This window comes from Ceratotherium simum, chromosome X (genome assembly GCF_057802395.1).
Source record: "Ceratotherium simum simum isolate JZ-2026a chromosome X, ASM5780239v1, whole genome shotgun sequence".
NCBI lineage: Eukaryota > Metazoa > Chordata > Mammalia > Perissodactyla > Rhinocerotidae > Ceratotherium > Ceratotherium simum.
Window position 1 is genome coordinate 39,717,338 of NC_141940.1, and position 15,400 is coordinate 39,732,737.

At 39.4% G+C, this 15,400-nt stretch overlaps 1 protein-coding gene across 3 annotated transcripts in view; it reads right to left on the bottom strand.

Annotated features, from left to right (window-relative positions):
• Nucleotides 1–15,400, bottom strand: part of MID2 (midline 2) — an 82,396-nt gene that overhangs the window by 65,438 nt on the left and 1,558 nt on the right. For all 3 annotated transcript variants that reach the window (XM_004440463.3, XM_087427367.1, XM_087427366.1), the window contains exon 2: nt 3,097–3,812. In XM_004440463.3, coding sequence (XP_004440520.1) covers nt 3,097–3,756 — 660 coding nt within the window. In that variant the 5' untranslated portion in view covers nt 3,757–3,812. The remainder of the gene's footprint in view (nt 1–3,096; nt 3,813–15,400) is intronic.

Consider the following 15,400-nt stretch of genomic DNA (forward strand, 5'->3'; position numbering starts at 1 on the left):
GGGGAAGAACTTACGTGACAATGAAAACCCTAAAATGTGAAGCAGTTTTATAGAAATGCAGCACATATCATGAACTAAGATATATATTGTGACTAGTAAGTGAAAGGAGAGGTAATGGAGAAAGTAATTACTCTGATAGGACTTACTACTGTAATAACTGTCATGAACACAATTATTCTTCGAAATTGAAGCATTAATTGAACCAGTGATAGCCTACTGAGGGACATGTAGGTAGACTGGACAAGTAAATAAGGATAATAAACTGTACTAAGTATCCCAAACCCTCTAATCCATTTTGAGTACATGTTAAGAAGACAGGCTGGTTTCTGGTTATTCTGACCTTTAATCTATAACATAATGGTTTGTTTATTCTTTATTGAACAAATAAATATTAGAGAGCACTAATCCTAATCAGGGAGGTTAGTACAAAAAGGGTAGTTATAAACGCCAACAATGAAGCTCTAGAACCAAAAAGTACAAATAAACACCGTTATCAGTTACTGGCCAGGTCAAACCCCTAGATACATATATATCATTATTCCCCTTCTGTAGGACTCCCATGCTCCCCTCAGGGCCAGGGAAGTATGTTCAAGGCCATCTCCCCCATAGCTTCTGACAGCTGGCTTTCTCCTTTCTCCTTGGGGAAGAATCAAGCAGATTAAAGGGATAATCCTAAATGCTTTTCTAAATTAAAATTAACTCAAAGATGTGAGTACATGTGACACTAAAAGTCAGACTTCCTCTCTGCTTGATGTGGAGAACTAATATCCTTCTACACTTGGCACCAAACCAATGTGACCCCCCCAACCCCCACACACAAGCAGCACCTCCCTCTCCCTCCCCAAAGTCCAAGATGTTCCAGACAACATAACAAACCACACGGTTGGGAATGATTCATATGTTTCCACTCTCTGTCCAAAAATGAGCAAAAAAAGTTTCCACTTAATTTGTAATCAGAATTTTCTGCACATTTCCTAAAAAATTAAAGGGGAATGATTCAAAATCTGGCCTTTCTTTCTCCAAAAGTTACTGATTAGTTACAGACTAAAGTATTTTTTGGTAAAATACTTTTGTGCTCCATCCATCCCTGGAGACAAGGGTTCTAGCTGCATGATGCCAGATATCTAATCAATCATCCAATGTTTTCATGTTTTCGGATGTTTTCAAAAAGCTGGTGTTCTGTAGATACAGGCTTATCCTATCCAGTCTTTTGTTATCTCAATAGTACATATGGATACAGATTTTTCTGTGTGGAATATTTCTCAAGGCCAATGCCTTATTATAGTTCCAACACCTGCAAATATTTGGCAGAGATTGTTCTATCCTCTCCATATCCCCCACACTTCCTGCAACCCCGCCCCCATCTCTTGCCTTCATGAAGCTCTAAGTTTATACAATATGTCCTTTCCTTGATGTTAATCGTTTATCTGTGACCCATGAAATGTGCAGTTGCTGGAGCATAAAAGTCAAGTTTCAAATCACATTTCATGGGGAAAACTCAGATCCAAAACAAAAGTGGCAGCAGGCTACATCAGAAAGGATACTTAACTCAGGGTCTAGAAGCTGAGTTCCATTTCCAGTTCTGTGGCTTTGACCAAATCATTTAACCCATCAAGGTCTCAGTTTATACGACTTCAAAGTGTAGGGCTTCAACTAGACCAAGTCCAAGACTCAGCCTCTTATGATTCTAAGAATTGAAGTCAATGAGATTACTCCTCTCTGCAGTCTTGATATGAATGAGAGTATCACCTTTAGTGAAATCAATATTGAACTTTGTACAAATTTATAAATATTAGATATAAATAATAATCAAAATGGCAAACAATTGTCAGTGTGACCACTCTCAATACTGGTTACAATAAATTACAAAAGGGAAAATTTATCCTATTCTGAGTACTGCTACCTTCACCAACATCATAATTTTACATAAGTTACAATGACTTTTCCAGGGCATGGCAAGAGGAAAATCTCCACTCCCTTCTTGCCCTCTTTCCATCCTATCTGGGTCTTTCTTCCAGCTTGCCTTATATATCCAGGCCCTATTTTGGAGTGGTAATCTTATTATCCATTTAAATATTTTATTTTTCCGGAATTTCTGTTAAGCAGCTCCCTTCTTAAGAGCAGTTAAACCACATAGCAGACAGGCAATGGGAATAAAACGATTTACTGGATTTGACATTTGTTAACATCAATGTGAGGTAGTAGGGTTTTAAAAAACAGGCACTTAGACTTGCACACAAATATTACATGGCACAACAACTTTGGAAAACTCGGTCCACTGAACAGAAATGAAAGACTAGGAACTTCCAAGGCAGGGCCTGCAAACAGGTGCTTCAGTTCATAACCCACAAAAACGAACACTGGCACAAAATCTGAGACTGGATTAAATATTCATTGCCTTCGGTTTAAATTTTTAGTTCAGGTATTTGATTATCCCTCCTGACTTTGCGGCACACTTAAGTTCTTCTGTTGACTGTTTTGTTTTTAAGGCAGGCTTAGAATTAGCCCGTGTTAAAAGTTTAATGGGAATTTGTAGTGGCGAATGCCAAACCTTTGTTTCTTTAGTGTACTGAGTATGCAAACACATAGACTACTGTCCTCCACAAAAATCTCTCGCCTACATAGATACACTCAGACACCTCCACCCACACCTACACAGAGACACACCCATCCTTCCCATTGCTATATGCATACATATGCAAATAAGCACATATGCTAATGACAGTACACCTACACAGGTACTCACATACTTAAAAGAAGAGGTGGAAAGATCATGGCAAATATATGTAGTGTGCAATATGTCACTGACAGAGGAGAGAGGGTGCTGTTTCCCCGGAAGGACCACTGGTGTGGCGGGTCAGGGGCCAACTCCCCCAGAATTGCCAGAGGTGAATGAATGCAAGCAGGTTTATGCAACAGATGAAACAGGTTCTGGTGGGAGCTTGCAGGTGAGTAGGTTAGTCCTTAAGAGAACAACTTGGTGTTAATTCACTTGTCATATAGGAAAAGTGGCCCATTTTATTAGAGAACTTGCTAACTGTATAACTGTATATAAAGAGACAAAGTTGTATAAAGGATATTTCCCAGATCGCTTACCTTGAGTTTCTCAAATCGATCATTCAGGGATGCGACCTGATGGTCTCGGTGACGCCCCACCAGTTTGCATAAGGCACAGATCAATTGGTCATCAGATACACAATACATGTTCACTTTCTCATTCTCATGGTCCAGACAGGTGATCCCTCGAAGATGTGTGTCTGGCACTGGTTCCACCAGGCGGTGGCTGGTGAAAGGTTTCTTGTTGGGGTGTGTGGCCCGCAGGCAACGGTCACAGTAGGAGACCTCACAGGTGATGCAGGTTTTCACTGCATCCCTTGGCGGGTCCTGCTCACAGAATTGGCAAGCAATTCGTTCACTAGACATGGCGGTGCTGGGCCTGTAAGTCCTCTCCCGGCGGCTCTCACTTGGCGAATTGGGCCCACTGACTGAAGCCTTCTGGAAGCGGTCAATAATGTTCTGCAGAGTCACATTCCTCTTGAGGCCATCCAGGCCCCGGTGGTTCAGTGAGATAACATACCTACACGTAGGACACTGAAAAGCAGTAATGGGTTCAATGGATTCACCAGAGCTGCAGTTCGAGACCAAGATGCGATGGGCACAGCTGAAGCAGAGGCTATGAGCACAAGGGAGCAGAAGGGGGTCTTCAAACAACTCTAGGCAGATTGGACAGGTCAATTCAGACTCCAGTGTTTCCATCTTTAGTGAAAATAATCCTGCTGAGGCATTAAGAACCACAGAGGCTGGGCTTTCACCTGCAAGGAATACAAAGCAAGAGTCATTCAGCATTTCCAAAGGAAAAGTGGATATAGCATAATTATACGCTAACCAATGGACGCTTTACATGCTGGATTCCCCAGGGATGCTGGAGCAATAGGAAAGTGATTTTGGAATTAATCAGAAAGCCTTTCTCCCCCTTCAAACCTTGTTTTTGACAAATGCTTGAGAATATTTTCCTGCACTAATAAATAGAACCCAGTGGCCATCTCTGAATCCTGGTTTACCGATTAACATCACTATTCCAGCTCACAACACTGGCATGGATCATTCTCTCGCATATTCTCCACCGACATCTCTTGCCCTGGACTATGGTGAGCCTGAGGCCCTGCAAAATTCTCAATCTTCATTCTCCAATATTGTTTTCTAATTTACTTCAAGGTAAAATATAAGAGCTACTCCTATTTCACATCTATTGGAAGGAAAACAAGGCCATATTTCAAACTAACTCCCTAGTTCTTGAAATGATTCCATTCTGGGAGCCTGCATAAAAAAGAGGAGAGAACTTTAGAAAAATGTAGTTCTTGGTGCAGGATAATAAGTTCTTCAGAATGTGAACTTGAATTACTTCCCATTACCACACATGGAAATTTCTGTTCCATCACATTTCTAGTAAACTGAGTTACTAGAGACAAAAGATGATAGTTTTCACTTTCATTTTCTTCCCTCACCTTCAGAAGACTCTTCATCAAGCTGAATGAAAAACTATCTCAACTTTGCAATTTTCTCAGCAACAGTTGCTGATCAATAATGAAGACATATTACCTTGTAGCTTCAGTTTGATTTTATTATTAAACACCCGCAGAGCTAGCACAAGCCTACCATGAAGCTCACCTCCCCATGTGTCTTCTCATACTTCCTAAAACATAAGATGCAAATCAAGATCTAGGTATAAATTAGCAAGGTGAGGAGCCAGAAATTTTCAGATCTGATAACCTTTATTTTAGTATGTGCATCAGAGTAAAAGAAGTCACCCAATTATCAAGAAACTAATCTCTTGGTCAATCTATCTCTTCTTTCACAGACATTGCTGAGCTGAACATAGAGATACTAATTGCCATGGGTCTTCCATTAATTAAAATCAATACACATAATATTCTAAGCTAGCCTTAACTAAAGAAAAATATAAAATAAATCTTACTGACTATAAATGTTAATCTTATTTATAGGGAAGAGAAAGGCATCTTTTGATTTGAATAACTTTTGTTCATCATCTTACTACCCTTGGAGACCCTCATCAGGGCCTGAAAATTTGATTCTGCCATTGATATTTGCTCAGATTTTGTCATCTATCAGTGATATATGCATAGCCCTCTCACAGGATACTTAAATACTGAGTACAATTATACCTTGTGCATAAGTACAATAGATGAACCCCTAAAAGCTGTTTCTAAATCAAACCTTTTAAGTGCACTGAACTAACTAGCTATGTAATGGAAACTATAAGAAACTGGGCTGTAAAAGTGAAAAATCTTTTTGTAAAACAGTCACTCTCAGTTGGTTTGATAAGCTCAGATGTTTGTATAACCACTTTTTTAACGGTGAGACGTGTGGTATTCTTCTTTTATAATTTACAAGTGCTTGAAAATTGTTGGCTAGTATTTTGTAGCTTATAATATCTATCAGCATTCACCTACAGGGATGAAAAAGTAAAATAATTAAAATGTACATATATCATAGAATCTTAGAATTGGAAGAGACTTTAAAGATGATAGATTCCAACTTCCACGCAAGGCAGGAATATTGCCTCTCATAGCTTCACCTGATATCCCTCAGATGCTCAAATTCAACAGGTCCATAAATCAACTTATTATTCTCCCCACCTCCCAAAAAACAAAACACTTGCTCCTCTTCCAATTTTCCCTATCTGCTGAATAGCATCATCCAAGTCTAGAAAACTAGGAATTCTTTCATTTACATGTTTATCACCTCAACCAGTGATGGCTTTCAGAACATTCTGTTTTCTTTCATTTACACATCTGTGTCTCCAGCTAACTCTCCCTGCTCCTTGAGAGCATCAACTATTCATATTTTTATTCACAGCACGGTGCCTCACACATACTAGGTATTCAATAATTGTTAAACAAAGGGTCCCTTAAACTAGAAGTTAGAAGAAAGGACCTAGCATGTATTGAGCACCTCCTGTATTCTGAGTATTGTTAAGCACTTTACACACATTATTCTGTTAAATTCTATCAGGAAGCCGGTAAGAAAGCTACTACTACCATACCCATACTATAGTTAGGAAATTGGGGCTCAGCGTTGTTAAGCAAATCAACCAGGAACATCCACTGTGGCAGTCTAAAGCCAATGCCTGTGCTCTTTCCCCTACACCTTTATTTCAATCATCTCACCTCCTCCACTGAAGTTTATCTTGACTATTTACAAGAGGGTTTCTAAACAGTATGTTTCCGCTTCTATTTTTGTCTCTCTGTGTCCCGCTGAGTTTCTCTGAATCTGCCTCTCATTCCGAGTCCCTTCCAGAATCATATCTTTTTATTCTAGGCCCATCTCCACCTCACACTGCATTTCTGTTGCTATCTCTTCCAGAAATGCATGTCTGCATTCCTGAATGTCTGTGTTGGAAGCTACCTGGGAGAATCGAGTGAGGCCTCCCGCCAAAATGACAGTTGGTCAGGAGCACTGCTGAAACCTATACAAACACAATCAGAGTGCTATAATTCTTCTAAGTCTTAGGAGGGTGCCGGATAAATTCTTCTGTACAGAGGAAAAGCTCTCTGAATTTCTCTGGAATGCTAAAAATTGTTCCCTAGTAAGTGTGACACTTGAATCTTACTACGAAATTAAACTTGGGAAAGCATGCAATTGTTCAGCATTGCCTTGGATGAGGTCAAAATAGGATTTTTAACTAGGAATTTCTTAACTTCCTTGAACTGTTTGAAGAATGTTGTATGTATGTCATATATACATTTCCATGGAGAGAGGGTTGTCCATAGCATTCAAAATATTCTCAAAAGAGTCCAAGACAGAAAAAAAGTCAAACACTAGTGCTCTAAAATAACCTACTTTAACTGACTTCAGCTCTATAAAGACTAATGTAAGATGGTTATAGTCTGTTGTTTACAGTAAGTAACTTTTTTATACAGTTTCTATTCTGTTCTATTTTACCATCATGTAGTAACTGCTTTAGCCAATTTTGGGGAACTGAATATTTTTTTCACTTCTTCAAACATCTGTTCATCTCTTCTCTCATTTATGAAGCCACCTTGTTCTGGTCACACCTAATATTTCAGCATCCTTTCAACTACCCCCATTTTCCCTACCTCCCTGATTATCTAAGCACATTTCCCCTTAAAATTTATTGGGCATTTACTACGTGCCAGGCACTAAATAATACCCTTTACATGCATTATCTCATTTAATTTTCACAACAACCCTCTAAAAGGTAGGTACTATTATTACCATAAAAAAAAGGTTACTTGTCCAGGGTCACATGTGTTTGCAAGTAGCAAAGCTAAGATTCAAACCCGGAATAAAACTGAGAGTCCAGAAATAAACTCATAGACTCATACATTTATGGCCAATTGTCTTTGGACAAGGATTTCAAGACCATTCAATGGGGAAAGAATAATCTTCTCTACAAACGGTGCTAGGACAACTGTATATCCACAAGCAAAAGGATGAAGTTAGAGCCCTACCTCACACCATATATAAAAATTAATTCAAAGTGGACCAACAACCTAAATGTAAAGGCAGAAACTATAAAACTCTTAGAAGGGAACATAGGTGTAAATCTCTGTGAACTTAAGTTAGGCAAGGGTTTCTTAGATGACACCAAATGCACAAGCAACTAAAGAAAAAAATTGATAAATTGGACTTCATCATTATTTAAATCTTCTGTGCTGCAAATGACACCATCAAGAAAGTGAAAAGACAATTCATAGAATGGAAAAAAATATTTGCAAGTCATATATGTGATATGGGTCTAGTATCTAGAAATATACAGAACTCTTACAACTCAACAATAAAAAGATAAAAAAAAAATTAAAAATGGGCAAAGGATTTGAATAGACATTTCTGCAGAGAAGATATACAAATAAATGATTACTAAGCATATGAAAAGATACTTAACATCATTAGCCATTAGGGAAATGCAAATTGAAACCACATTGAGATACCACTTCATACTCACTAGAGTGGCTATAATACTACTTCACACCCACTAGGATGACTATAATTTTCAAAAATAGCAAATGTCAGCCAAGATGTGGAGAAATGGGAACCCTCATACATCGCTGGTGGGAATGTAAAATGGTGCAGCTGCTTCAGGAAATAGTTTGGCAGTTCCTTAAATGGTTCAATGTAGAATTACCATATGATCCAGAAGAACTGAAGATGTGCTCACTCAAAAACTTGTACACAAATGTTCATAGCAGCATTATTCATAATAGCCAAATGGTGGAAACAATCCAAATGTCCATCAACTGATGAAGGGATAAACCAATGTGGTATATCTATACAATGGAATATTATTCATTGAAAAAAGGAATGAAGTACTGATATATCCTACAACATGAATGAGCTTTGAAAACATTATGCTAAGTGAAAGAAGCCAGTCACACAAGGCCAAAAATTATATGATTCTTTTTATATGAAATGCCCAGAATAGGCAAATCCATAAGAATAGAAAGTAGATTAGTGGTTGCCAAGGGTTGGAGGAAGGGAAGGATGAAGAGTGACTGCTAATGGGTATGGGGTTTCTTTTTAGGATGACAAAAATGTTCAGGAATTAGATAGTGGTGATGGTTGCACAACTTTGTGAATATACTAAAAACCAATGAATTGTACACTTTAAAATGGTGACTATTATGATATGTGTATTATATCTCAATTGAAAAAAAAAAGATTCAAACCCAGGTCTGACTCCAAAGTGTGAAAAGGTAACCACTATACTATACTGCCAACTGTAATTATGTAGTATTTCTAAACTCTATTGGATTGTTTACTGCTTTCAATTGTTTTTCTAGGTCAGTGATTCCCTGTCTAGGTTTTGCAATACCCTGAGATATCTCTAACGATCAATGGGTGTCAGAAAATCCTTAGCTCCCAATTTTTATTCATTTAAAAAATATAAGACTCCTAAAAAATATTTGACTCCTATATCACAAAATACTTTTAGGAAGTACAGGGGGAAGTGGTATGACAAAAATAAAAAATAAAAATAATGGCAGAGTGTTGTACCTTCAGAAAGTTCGTGAATCACTAACCTATGCAGAATTAGAGAGTGTGCTAAGGATAAAGACAGAATATGAACTTGATAGGGTGCAACCCAATGACATGTAATCATGAAGCTTTTGCCAGAAAACACAATGGGTTGTCATAAAAATGCATTGATGAAATGTCTGGGAGGGCAGACCAACTGCCATATTAAGAAACAAATTCCCACTGATTTGTTCCCTTCCATATGATTTAGTTACCGCCATGTAGTCAAATATGTATGTTTATGTATTTGTTCTTGCTCTATTATAAAATTGTTTCTGTATGGCTTAACTTCATCCCACTCCCCCCTTCTGGCCGAGACTCCTAAAAAAAGAAGTTGATGAGAATAATCTAGAAGGTTTCATAAGGCTGTGTAAGTAGAAATACAAAAGAGGAGTTTCAATGCAGGTGATTAAGATAAAAATAATACATTCTACACTTAGAAAATGAAAGATTGATTTCAGCATCACCCTCCAAATCCAGCATTCAGTTAACTCTGATCAGAGAGAGAAGCCATGATCTGCACTTTGCAGAATTCTATTATTTCGAATGTTATTTGAACATAATTAAATGCCCACTTACTTCAACAATTTATATTCCATCTAGTTTTCATCTTCCAGGTCTGCAGAGCATGGATCTGGGCTCTCACTACCTCCCTGAGGAGCCATGGTCTCCCCTTCACAGAAAAACCATGAGCATGAAACCAAGCCTGACCTCTGGGCTGTAGAATGAGGACTGAGCTGAGCTGTAGAATTTGTTTAAAAAGCAAATTAACATAAAATAAACATTCTTCAGGATATTAACATTAATGTCCTGTGAGCTCTTCCTTAAAACACTAGAAACTATCTCCCTGCCTTGGGGGATGAGAGAATGAGTCCAGGCTTAGTCTGATGTTTCCTTAACTGTAAAATGTCATTCAAGTTGAACTAGAATCACCAGATGATCTCTTTAAGATGCTTCCCAGCTCTGGTATCTTATTATTACAGAGCTCTTGCTATCTGTTACCACATAGGAAAGACACCTTGGATTACTGAAAACTAAGCTCCTCAAAACACAAACCATATTTATTAGTGTAACTAGAAAGGCTGACAAGCAATGGGCATCATCATGAAAGGAACTGGAAATAAACAAAATGCATTACTTTCCCTTGGCTAAGCCAAGGTGCTGAAAGACAGTGGCTGGTTTTGCCTGTTGTACCTCAAGGAAGATATAAAGGGTGTTCCAGGGCCAGTCCTGTGGCTTAGCGGTTAAGTGCGTGCGCTCCGCTGCTGGCGGCCCGGGTTCGGATCCCGGGCGCACACTGACACACCGCTTCTCCGGCCATGCTGAGGCTGCGTCCCACATACAGCAACTAGAAGGATGTGCAAATATGACATACAACTATCTACTGGGGCTTTGGGGGAAAAATAAATAAATAAAATCATAAAAAAAAAGAGTGGTGAGATACTCTTTAAAAAAATAAATAAATAAGTAAATAAATAAATAAAATCAAGGGTGTTCCAGAGGACAACTAAAGGGGAGGGGAGTCCCACAGGAGTATAAACTAATGAGAACACCTTTTGGAACTGAAAAGGAAGACAACAAATCCTAGAATCCTATTAGTAGGAAAGGACTCCCTTGAAGCTGAAAAAAGCTCATTTGGGAAAATAAAAGGCAACCAATGGACAGGATTCTCACCCTAAAAGGATAAAGACTGAAAATAGAAACCCAGAAAAAAGAGGCTAGGTGGTCAGTAAGCATAATTAATAATAACAGTCATCTTACATTTGCATACCATTTTATACTTTTCAAATGGTTCCAAAGCCATTATCTCATTTGATCCTCATAATAGAGCCTGGTTGTAGTCCTGGCTCTAAACTGAATTAGCTGAATGATCCTAGGGAAGACATTGAAACTACTTGGGCCACAGCCTTCTCATCTGTCGAATGAAAAATACCTGCCCCACCCATCTCACAGGTTCTTGTGAGGATCAAATAAGGATAAAATAAAACTATTAACTTGCTTTACAAATATAGATAATTCTCATACATTCACAGATGACAGATACAAAGCAACTTACTAAGGAAAGCAGCAAATGTTCGGAAATTCATCCCAAACACAAAGTTGACATAATGGAGGATGATCACACTCCCTACAAGTTTTCTGCAGGACAGTGGGACTGATTGTGGTATCTCTTATGCTCACACGTCTCCCCTGCTGAACTGGAGTCCTCTCAAGGGAAAAACTGTCTCTCTTCTTTTCTCTTAAGCTTTTGTCACGCACAGAGAGCGCTCAGGACTGGAGGTTGATTACCGACTGACAGAGAGCGCCAGAGTCAGTTCCTGTCTAATAGGTTATTAAAGCCTACTTAATATTTTATACTCTGTGGATTTAATGATATTTTCTGTACAATAATTAGCTCCTAAATCCAACCATTGGCTATTTTATACAATATAGTCATCATAAACATTAAAATGAATATCACAATAGCAGAACTAAAAGTCCTAAATCTGCTACAAATGCAAAAGATTAATCTAAGTAACAAAGAACCGGATTTGCCTAGGTAACACATGATAATTGACAGGAATCCTAAACACAATTCATAACCCATTTATCTTAATGCAGTTTACAATGGCAATTGCAAGATTGGGGAACAAATGGAGAACAAACTTCATTTACCTACTGCTACCAGTACAGCTTTCCATCTATTCTAGGACTGCTTTTCCCAACCTCTGTTACTCAAGGAAATATCTCTAAATTTTTAAATGTTCAATGACACACCTGGATGGGAAGTCATCTCTACTTCTTCAGAATAAAATTGGAAATATATGTATGTAGGACATGCTGTTGAATGTTAGGCTGAGAGGACCCCACGTTCAGATCAGAAACAGGGGACAGAGAACAGAAGCCTATTTGAAATCAAGCTTCTACTCCCCTGGGAACCACAATGATCCTCGCAACACTGAACAAAAGGCTATGGACAAAGCAGTCAAGGATTCTGGACCATAAACCATTTTTCTATCTCTGGGCTGTATACATTCAGAAACGTCACTATCCTGCATTAGCATTATCTACCATGCCCATACATTATGCTTCTAAACAGACAAATTGAAAATACTGGGATTTTCTGTTTCAGGAGGTTTTTCAGGTTACATAATGAATTTGTTATCAGATCATTTGGTCTCTGTAAGAGGAAGATTCAGAGACTGGGGATGCTGTTCATCAACCAGAGGAGTGTGACCTGCAGGAAAAACGCTGAGACAAAGCCCAAGGTCAGGCAATCAGAGCTCTGCAGGGAAACAAGAACCCAAGTAGGACATGTCTGACTAGGGATACTTTGCTAACCCACTTAGGCTGAACCAACACCCTAGTGTGCATTCAGGTCAACCCCATATGGAGAAGGGACTGGTGGAATGTTGGCACATTACTCAAAACCCTTCCACCACCCATACTTTAACCATCTAGTAGTCTTAGCAGCTTATAGGATTTCTAAGAGAAATCCAGGAGCTGGGAGATTAACTATTGAAAAGATTTTTTCTGCCTATGGTCATGGAAAAGGGGAAGATGGAAAAAAAAAAGAAACAGTAGAATAGAGCCACAGACCTCCAGTACCCATGGAAGACTTTTAGCAGAGTTTTAGTTCATGAAAATGGAGAGAGAAACATATATTGATCCTTGGAAGAGAGGGGAAATAAGAAGGGAACTAGCAGTCTGCACATGGGGATAACTGGAGGTGGAATTTCTTGTCTCAGCACCACTCATCTGGTCTTCTCACATATTAGCATGACCCAACACACTGGTTGAGAAACACTTTTCTAGTCTCTTCTCTACACAGCTCAGTGATGAACACAATGTTTTTCGAGAGACCTTAAACATAGACATTAGCAGACCACCACCTTCGTACCAAAATTTCATTCATCAAAAAAGTGAACAATTGTGAAGTCTCCTGAACTGTCATATATCCAGTATCAACATGTTACACTTCATATTTTGATGACACAATGCTCTAAGTCAAGACACTCAGCTTAAGTGAGGAGGTGCTTCGCAAACAAAGTGCCTCATTTTCCTTTTTTGCACAGAAGAGAGGACAAAAGCTTAATGCTAAATAGGAATGGAGCACTCCCTGGCCTCCACTAGCAGCCAAATCCCATGGCTTAACAACTAGGGAGTTACAAAGATCCATAAAGACTGAACAACGGACAAACCCGAAGCCAAGCAGGTACCTCCAAGAACAGCCATTAAAGACACATTCTGTGCCTCAGCCCTGTCTTCACATCCTTTTTAGGGCTCTGTGTCCCTGTTAGGAAAAAGAGAACCTGAGTGCTAAGGGATAGAGTGAAAAGAGGACATTCTCTCCTCTTCACCAAGCCAATGAGGTTTGCTGAGCGCTAAAGACATACTGCTTTTGCAGTTTCCTTCTCAACTGTCATGGTGTCAGCAGATTTTATGGGAGGAGGGAGGAGGGAACGGACAGGCTCACTACCCAGAGCAATTTTTGGATGCAATTATGAGACTCCACTGGCACTGCTCTAGGATCTGCAAGTTGGAGCAAGCTGCCCTGCACTTAGAGGAGGGATTAACTAAACCAATTTCATCTAAATCAATTTGCACTGTTCAGATGATATGTTCATGAAGCAACCAACTCACTCTGATTTTCGGTAGTACTTCCCAGGGGTGGCTATGCAAGGTACAACATGCTAGATGAGAAGTCTGGTAGTCATGAAAGGGAGGGAAACAACTGCCCCTTCATGTCCCTAGCCTCTACCCCTGCCCCACACAGCCCCTCCCTGTCCTAATCCTGGAGCTGCAAGGAAGGAGATAGGCCTCAAACAATCAGGAGGCCAAAATACTGGGCCAAAGCTGAGGCCTCATCCCAGTCAGCAGAGGACTCTGCATGCTGTAGGCGCTTAATGAACATTATTGACTCACTGCTGCTAGATGATAATCATGCTTATATAGCCATGCCTAAAATTATTTATGCCACTTTTCAGTAGAAATTAACTAATTGCCCCCATATAGGCTAAAATTGGGTGAGGTTATGTTTTCCAATGAGTCTCAGATTATTAGGTTGGAGCATATTATATATGATTCAAGCCTCAACTTAAAATAATCACCATTACTCTGTATGCCTAGTTTTATGTATGTTTTCATTCAGTTGTAACGTGCTTTAGGGAAAAAAAAAAACAGACTTAGGACCTAAGCACAGACTTAGGACCTAAGCACAATGATGGATTTGGCTCCCATGAGGGCTAATAACGGCAAGTGAAGGTTTCCAGTAAACTAGGGTTCCTACTTACACCCAGTCAACCTATTATCCCAATAAAAGGTAAATGAACTACTTTCTTTGAAAACTATAATGCTGAGAGTTTATAGTACCCTTTCATCTTCAAAGGACCAAGCCAAGATGCACAATAGCCAGTACACAATATTATGCCTTTTACCTGAGTGCATCAACTATGAAAGGAAGGTCATAGGAATGTCCTAAGGCCATAAAGCCAATGCAACATCAGATTTGGGACCAACTCTCTGATCTTCTTGTCTCCTAGACCTGTATTTCAACCACATAAATCAAGCTGTGAAGAACAATCAGGAAAAATCTAATTCACATTATATATCTGTATTAAGTTAATTGATTGGGCAGGAATATATAAAAAGAGCAAAGACTACTCCCCCCTCAGGGCAGTGATGAATGCAGAGGGATGAAAGGGGGGATGTGAGGGTTAGGGGCAACCAGCTGGGGCAGAGAAGAAGTAGGAGAGGGAGAAGTAGGGGAGGGCCTCTCCCTGTTAAGCAGTCCCCTTCTATTGGAACATTGCCAGAGAACTGATTAGAGCACCGAGAGACAACAGAATGGGGTTAAAGGCAGCCTTTATGGCCCAACTTGAGAATCAAAGGAATCAACCCATACACAATACTTGTCTATTTACATAGTCTCTAATATATTCCTTTATAAGGGCTCCTCCTCAGAGACACACACCATCACTATCCACTATCCACCCGCCCCACACTCAGAAATCCTCAAAAAAGCAAATTGGTTGAGAAGCAAGAGGCTGCATGCCAGGGAGTCCACAGGTTGACGGGGAAACCTGGGGGATAGGTGGCTTCTGGTGAGAGATTTGGGTGGACAAGTAGGTGTGTGACGATGTAGGAAGAAGGGAAGTGAGCGTGAAGGCGGGTAGGGGAGTGTGGAAGAGAGAAAATGAAGAACCCAACGACCCCAGGATCCCAATTTTCTGCTCCAAAAAGCGCCTCCAAGAAATAATGTGCTGCACACGAAGTGTTAAGTAGCCTAAATCTTATCATCACCAAAAATGTTTCTGTAAATCTACTCCGCCGTTATTTACTTAATTCTTATGAGCAAGGAATG